At 34.2% G+C, this 8,712-nt stretch overlaps 1 protein-coding gene across 1 annotated transcript in view; it reads left to right on the top strand.

Annotated features, from left to right (window-relative positions):
* Positions 1–794: 794 nt before the first annotated feature.
* Positions 795–8,712, top strand: part of ipo13b (importin 13b) — a 44,884-nt gene continuing 36,966 nt past the window's right edge. Inside the window, exon 1 of the mRNA XM_067384424.1 lies at positions 795–1,185. Within this exon, the coding sequence (XP_067240525.1) occupies positions 1,138–1,185 (48 nt within the window). The 5' untranslated portion in view covers positions 795–1,137. The remainder of the gene's footprint in view (positions 1,186–8,712) is intronic.

Below are 8,712 nucleotides of genomic sequence, written 5' to 3'. Positions count from 1 at the left end.
TCTGAGAACTAAACAGCAGTTTATCCTTTACAACAATGAAACGCAAGGTTATATAACAGCTCAGACGATGCAAAAGCTCCAATTACCACTAATACTACAAGTTTGTGTTCTTCAAATTTAATATTTTAATAATAATGATGATAATAAAACTGTTTAAGTTAAATTTAGTTAGCTTTTTATGTTTTTAGAGGGGACATCGATAGATGAATTAGACTACTTTAAACTTTTTTTTTTCTCACCAGTGCTGTGATTTCTTACAATACACAATAAATAATCAAATAATAATAATAAAAAAATAATAATAAATGTAAAAAATTCACAATTGTTTCGTCTTACACAAAAACCAAATGGTAGCCTATACAAAATGATTACCAAATGGAAAATGGTAAGAGCAAATAATTTAATATGAAAATATTAAATTAATGTATGGCGTAAATGTATATAATGGAGCGAGAGCTCCATCTAATGCACACTAACAGAAACCGAAATCCATGGAAAACTTCAAAAGTACCACACAGAGTCGCTGTGACACCGCACATGAATATCACATGAAAAACTACATTGCCCATAATTCTGGGCGAAGGACCGTTCACAGGACCGTTAAAATTTAGCCTGATTAAACATGAACGCCATGGCAAACTCAAATAATCCATTGTTATATGAAAGCAGCATAATTTTAAATACACATTTAAAATAATAATAATAAAAATGAAACATATTTAAGCTGGGAATAGTTTTTTTTTTTATGAAGGCAGAGGGTTGGGCACGCGCAGCGCGTGTCGAATCATCGATTCATCTGTTCAGTCATACCGACAAGAACGGTAGAGGGAGGACATACGCACACTGGATCACCGGGACCGGACAGAGACCCGCGCGAACATAGATGTGGCATATGGTCATATTTTATCGCTCATCTGAGATATGAGTGAGATTTATCATGAGTGAATTATGAGAATGAGAGACATGAGCTCGCGCGCACCGGCCTGATCGCGCGCCGGGCCGAATCAAATTCACCTAAGTTAAATTAATCAGCGTTATTATTGTAATTATATTAATCAGCAGGATTCTTATAAAACATAACGTTATAGATCGTGTTCAAGAGAGCGAGAGGAGGTGTGTGTTATTGTAAACACAGCGATGGAACCGGACACAGCCGCAGACTTCACTGTGGAAAACGTGGAGAAGGTAAAATATATACATTTATTATCATTCTGTCAGTCGCTAATATTGTTATTTAAGTTTTTTAATGTTTATTTACTCTTAATGAAGACTCTATATATGTGTAATATTTGATAGTTTGAATATTGTGGGTGATTATCATAAAGAACAACTATTTTTATTTTGCATTTAATGAACTCTATTTTTGGATCATTAATATTTTTGTAAGCTTTATTTGTTTGTAATTTTTAATATACTGTTAAATTATTAATATTAGTTTCTCACTACTGTAATGTAACTGTGTTTCTTTTTAAACCAGCATAAATCAAAGGCAGTACTTCCATTATCAAATAATAATAATAATAATAACATATCTTAATTCTTTCCTATAACAGTGATTTATTACACAGAATATTTGGTTTAAATGTGCTTAACTGTCATGAAAACTATGCCCCATTGCTCAAAATATAAAGGTTTTAAAAATACCTAATGTTCTTAAAGAGCATAATATAATTTCTCATTCCTTTCTTTTGATTTTGTGGTGAAATATGACCGGGACATCTTCTTGACAGGTGTCGTTAGATTCGCCCTTGATAGATGCTGTCAACAACAGTGTAAAAAAATTTGATGATTAGTTGTTCTGTCTTAATTTGCTTTCTATTTTGACAACTGTATATCAATTTTATGCCTTTGTCTATTTCTGAGCTTAATTGTTTCTGTATGTGATTGTAATGTAGCTGATCTCAGATGATCAGGTTACAAACGTGAAACTCGTGTTCATCATTAGATTAGATTAGAGAAAAGAGAGCCGTATCGATCCATCTGTAAGGATGAGGAGTGGAGAGAGGGTGGTGTCTCGTCCGTCTCATCTCTGCCTGGTGGAGGGTTTCTCATCTTTATCCTGGACAGCAACTGTCAGCCCCAAAACAAACGCTTTGTTCTGCTCATGTGAGACATACACTCATAATTGTTATAGCTTTTAAATCCCATTAGCAGCAAACATTGTGTCCTTTTAAAGGAATGCACTCGATTGCTGCTGAAAATAATTTTGACTCATCCTTCAGTTTGTGTACAGTACTGCAATTACAGTGGAAGTCTTTGGGGCTAGATATTTGGGAGGGTTTAAAAGCAGAAATGTAGCATTAATATTTTTGTCAACGCATTTACGGTTAATACTTCCATTTAATATGTCAAGCTCAGCTTTAGTAACATTTTTACCACATTGCATGGCAATGAATAAGAAAAAACTAAACAGTTAATTTAGGAAACTACAGTACCACATTTATATATACATTTTAGATGTTTTATTTGGATTGCACCTTTCACAAGGACTAAAAGACAATAAATATCTGCAATAAATACAGACACAGTACCACAAGGTATGCAGAATCAAACCAAACCAAAATTATCAAAATAAGTTTCACTCCTCCTGCTGTGTGCATGTATGTATATCTATCTATCTATCTATCTATCTATCTATCTATATATATATATATATATATATATATATATATATATATATATATATATATATCTATCTATCTATCTATCTATCTATCTATATATATATATATAAATTAGAGATGCACCGATATATCGGAAAACAATCGGTATCGGCCGATAAAAGCTATTATTATATTATTATTTTTTATAAACGGCCGATGATCAGGGCCGATTATATCCTGTCAATCAAAAGGGTGCGGAAAAACATGTTCAGGCAACCCAGCTTTTGTGTTGAATTTTAACACATTAACAGTTTAAAAATAGTGACGCTAAAGCAGGCTCTTATTGACCCTATGAATCATCCGTATTTCAAGCCAGGGTTGCCAGGTCTGCGTTTTTATTTTTATTTTTTGCTTCATCAAATATTTGTAGTGTCTCCCATCCAATAATCGCAAAGGGCTTTGTGCTTTGTACCAGTTTCAGTTTTCAAATTCTGTCCATTTTATCATGAAATAACAAATGACAATAAGTGGCATTTTGACGCTCCTCTTCAATACAAGTTATATCTCGAAAAACATGCATGAATATCAAAGGTATGTTGAAAGATATAGCCTAGTACAGCTTACCAAAATGTATCACGTCTCATGTAATCACTTTATTTGTGCTTCAACCGTGGAAAGATATCAATAAAACAGTCAATGTCACATCATGTCACATTTACCTCAGGAATGTTTTCCAATGTTCACAGTTCCTTAGTTAAGAAAAAAACTCTAGAGAGGAGCTTATATACTGTTAATTATGTTTGTGTAAATTAGCCATGAAGTGCTTATGAAAACTACCTTATGTGATACTAATTTTTATACAAACATTTAAGTTTTTATTTGAGTGTAATTATTGTATCTGAAAATAAACAGCAGCTGAATATAAAACTTCTGTTGTTAATTGTAACCTCTAATATTGTAGTGTACCAAATGAGAGGGTTCCCTGTATAGTTTGCAACATTATTTGGGAGAGTGTTTTTTCCTAAAGAAAAAAACAAACTATTGGTATTTGCATCGGCCGATATCATTCTGAATAATTGGCTATTGGTATCGGCAGAGAAATTTAGTTTGGTGCACCTCTACACAATGCAAGAGGTGAGCGCTCTGTAAAGTCTCCTCCAGCACATCCCAAAGACTTTCAGTGAATTTAAGGTCTGGACTCAGAGGTGCTAATTCATGTGTGAAAATGATTCTTCACAACCATTCTTTCACAGTTTGAGCCTGATGAATCTTGCTTTGTCATCATGGAATATGGCCATGATATGACTTCCTACATGGATGTTTAAGAAAAGAAAAACTACACACTCCAGCAATTAGGGTTAGAAGAACTTTTCTCAAACATATAACATGCTAGAAACATAATAATCACTGCAATAATGCAATCATTTAAATCCAAACAGCGACTTTTTTTTTTTTTTTTTTGGCCGGGCTGTTTGTGTATATATATATATATATATATATATAATATACAGGGCTGGGTAGGTTATTTTTAAAATGTATCTCACTACAGATTACAAAATACATGCTTTAAAAAGTCATTCGTAACATATTTCATTAGATTTTTGTAACTTAATTTAAATACTTTAGAATACTTTGGAATACTAATAAGTATGTAACACACACACACACACACACACACAAAAGGGTAATTACAAGTTTTTCTCACAATTCTGTTTTCTCAGAATTGTAGAATTGCAAGTTGCAATTGCGAGTTATAAAGTCAGAATTCTGAGATATAAATTTCCCTGTAAAAAAGTCAGAATTGCAAGTTTTTTTTTAAATCATGCAATTCTGACTTTATAACTTGCATTTACGAATTTATATCTCGCAATTCTGAGAAAAAAAGTTCAGAACTGTAAGATGCAAACTCGCTATTGCAAGGAAAAAAAGTCAGAATTATGAGATAAAAAGTTGCAATTACCATTTTTTACAGTTACAAGGGACTCCCAAACAGCTATTGCAAAACATGAAAACAGTCGTGGATTATCAGGTAATGACAGGACAATTAAGATTCATGGGTAAATACATTTTTTAATTATTCAGGATAGTACTAAATAAAAATAACTTGCAATTTTTATGATCCCTCTTATTTGGTTAAAATTATTAAAATGTTGCATATTCTGCAAGGGGAATGAAACTTATGGTCAGAGTATCACCAATTGCTTTTTACATTAATTACCCATCACAGTTTACATTAATGTTTAAATGAAATTCAAAGTAATCACTTTGGTAATCTGAAATACTTTTCAAATTTAACTGTAATTTGATTACCACCCATTTAAAATGTAACTGTAATGAAATACAGTAACTCAAATTTTGTATTTTAAATACGTAACTGTTACATGTATTTCGTTTACAGTTATTCCACATATGTTTTAAAAAAATATGTTATATGAGCTGTCAAGTTGGCTAAAGCCGGGTGTCTTTTATGACTGTTGCTTTCAGACTGTATGATCCCCGCTGTAAGCCATGTCACACTGTACCATCTCAGTTGTCATTCATGTCAGACTGTACGGCAGTGAAGATGTATTAAACACTTTTATTATTATTTGTTATTATCATTATTATTTTTTATCTTGTTTTTAATGTTGTACAGCACTTTGGTTCAGCTTCGGTTGTTGGAAGGTGCTATAGAAATAAAGTTTGATTGATTGGTTGATAAACACAGATGCACACAAGAACACTCGTCCGGAGTTTTACATCATCAATCCGTGAAACATTCGGTGACTGTGAGCAGCATTGCATGCTGGATAGAAATGGTGGCTAGCAAACAAAAACAATCTCTGGCATTAATTTTGATCATGGCAATGAAGACGACGTGTGTGGAGCAAGTGGTAGTAATTGCGTCATAAGGTTCTGCACTTCTATTGGTTTTTTATTGACAGTTGTCATAGGAGAAGTCAGACTACAGGACTGTGTGTCAAATCTTCAGACACCAGCAGAATTTCAAGGTAAAATTTGATCGCAATGGTCATTAATCAGCTGCCGGTGAACATGTCAAACTAACGATCAAAGACTTGGCCTACGATCTGAGGAATCTTTTGGGATTCACAAAATGTGTCTCAGACGGTCAAATCCTGGCCAAAATCGTAGTGAGAATCCAGCTTACATCATCTGTTTAGCATTGAGATTGTGGTTTCAGGCAAATGAATCTTTACTGATGTAATTCCTGAGTTTCTTTAGGTAGAGTTTTCTCTAAAATATAAACACTAAATGGTCCTGAAAAGTCCCAAATGGCAAACTGTACTGAGAACTGGTTTTAATTTCTGGTCATCAGTTTTGGCGCTCGTTTTCTGATGAGCTGTGGACGGCAGATGCTTTTATGTGCTGATTGTTGAACCTCGCTGTCAGATAGATGGTTAAATTCATTTCTGCCTTTTTTTGCAAGATGTGCAATAGCTTCTGTATCAGGACGACACTGTCTCGGTCATTCTTCCACGGTTATTCTCTCTCAGTCTCGTTGCTCAGCAGACGACGCACACAGAGGTCGTTGTATGTGTTTATTGTGTATTGTTCTGGGCGGTGTGATGGTCAGGCGTAACCATCTGCAGAGAAGCGTAGGTCATTATGCAGAAAAAATGGGTAATATTCATGTCAGTTATGCACATAATTCTGATTAAGTGATTTGTTTGTTTGTTATCATGACTCCTCAATTGTAGTATTGCTGTTCAATTAATCACAGGAAACCTAATATTTACTGGAGATAATCGGACTGAGATGGAGTCACATGCTTGACTTTAGATGGTTTCCATGTGAATGTGTGTTTGATTATTCACCCAGGGCATCTGGAGTGTGTGTTGTCATGTTCCACTATTGTGTCTTGATTGGCTCGACCGTTAGCTTTGCTAATTATATCTCTGCTTGTGTGCAGGGATTCGGTTGTCGGGGCAACCTGATATGTTTTCCAACCATTGACTGTTCAAACCAGTAAACAGCCATGTCTCACTGTGATTCTTAAACACACACACACACACACATTTATCTGATCTATTAGTGCCGAAAGGTCAAAAGGGGTATCTCATAATGTGATAATGTAGCAAATTGCTGTAATGCTCTCATCGTTACTGGAATATCAAGTGATTTAGTTGTTGTTGTTGTTGTTTATTTGATTATTTACTTCTGACTCAATGGAAATGAATCACAAAACACATGGCTGATGATGTCAGAATAACTGTTCCTGATTACTCCAGATGGGCTGTTGAACACAATCCCAAAAATCTTTAATTGTCTGGATTTATGCAGTTTTTGGTATTCAGGATGAACAGGTTTTGATTAGTCCACTGAGAAACAAGTCGTGTTTACAAAGAACTAAGTCTTTTTTTAAGGGCTTGATGCTTGTCACTATTTACTTCCATTTATATGGACTAGCGTTTTAAATTCTCCTTTTGTGGTCCATAAAAGAAAGAAGGGCATACGGCATTAGAACAACACCAGGGTGACTCATTTTATGGCTTAATTTTCATTTTAGGGTGAACTATCCCTTCAAGAAAGACATCTGATCACAGTCTGGTCAACTCTGGTGACCCCCATTCATTGCCATTATAAAGCTTGGATGCATCAGGATATTTATTAATATTTCTCCGATTGTTTTCATTAGAAAGAAGAAAGTCTTATACACCTAGGATGGCTTGAGGGTGAGCAAAGCTTGGGCTAATTTTCACTTGAAAGTGAAATAATCCTTTAAGACAATTAGTTGACTAGTCATTCAGGCAACTCACAACTAGTCTGTTTTGAAAATGTGTAGATTTGCACATCCCTGTTGGTCACACCTGCTTGTTTAAGCATAGTATACAATTTCTGACTTATTCATCCTTCCTTATACGTCACATTTGAAAGCGATAACTGGTCGGTTAGCATTCAATCTTGATTGGTAATCCTCTTCTTTTCTAAGTAGCCAGAATGTGGAGCAGAATTTATACTGATAGTACAAATACAGACAATGCCTGTAGCGAAGCTCATAGAGTCAGTTTGAACGAGTGATTAATATGTCTGGGTAAAATGGATCCTACAGAATGAGTGAGTCATCGCACACACACACATAGGCAAGATCAAATGCGCTAACCATGTCAATGGACCAAAGTCATTCAGTGCTGGTCTTTAAGAATGAGTTTGTGCAGAATAGATGGTTGCCATAGAAACATTTGAAAAGATGTACTTGAACATCCATTTGTACCATATTTATTTTTAATAGTTTTTTAAGGATTTAAAGCATCTACGGCTAATAGCACTCAAATCTGATCGCACACATGTCATGTCACCAGGTTTACTCTGACAGATGGCTGTTTCTCAGGGAGTTTCTGATGTAGTGACACACACACGTCTCTGATTCCTCTCTGATCATCCTTGACTTTTATCTTTTATGACTGAAGTATTCAGGCTAAATCATAAAAATACTTAAACCTAAACATAGTGTTGTGATATAGATGTTTTGGCTAATAATACATCGGGGTCAGTAATATTTTATATAGCAAGAATGCATTAAATTGATCATTTATTAAAACATTTATAATGAAATTAATGCTGTTCTTTTGAACTTTTTGTCAATCAAAGAATCATGAAAACATGCATCATGATTTACACAAAAATATTTCTGAAAGATCATGTGACAATGAATACTGAATACTGAAAATTCAGATTTGCATCACAGGAATAAATGACATTTTAAATTATATTCAAATAGAAAATGGTTATTTTAAATTGTAAAATATTTACTGTTTTTACTGTATTTGTGATCAAATAAAGAAGCAGAAGAAACTTCTTTATGAAACATTTAAAAAAATCTTACCAACCGCAAGCTTTTGAACGGTAGTACTGACTACTTAATTTTGAAACTATGTATTTTTGTGGTACACACTGGAAGCTTTAATTATTTCTTGTTATTGCTGAATGAATATGTCATCATTTGCTGTGCCCTCCCACCATATTAAATGCTTTACTTGCAGGAATGAAGGCACAAGCATCAGCAGTTTTGAGACCCGGAGAATCACTTTAACAGCACACACTTTCATATACGTGTCTGTTAAACTGCCCCGCAGGAACCTTGGGGTTAATAAAGCGTTATTATTTTGTA

Source organism: Chanodichthys erythropterus, chromosome 4, assembly GCF_024489055.1.
Source record: "Chanodichthys erythropterus isolate Z2021 chromosome 4, ASM2448905v1, whole genome shotgun sequence".
NCBI classification, from domain to species: domain Eukaryota; kingdom Metazoa; phylum Chordata; class Actinopteri; order Cypriniformes; family Xenocyprididae; genus Chanodichthys; species Chanodichthys erythropterus.
The sequence above is the reverse complement of the archived record's forward strand: the minus strand, read 5'-3'. Positions and strand labels throughout refer to the sequence as shown.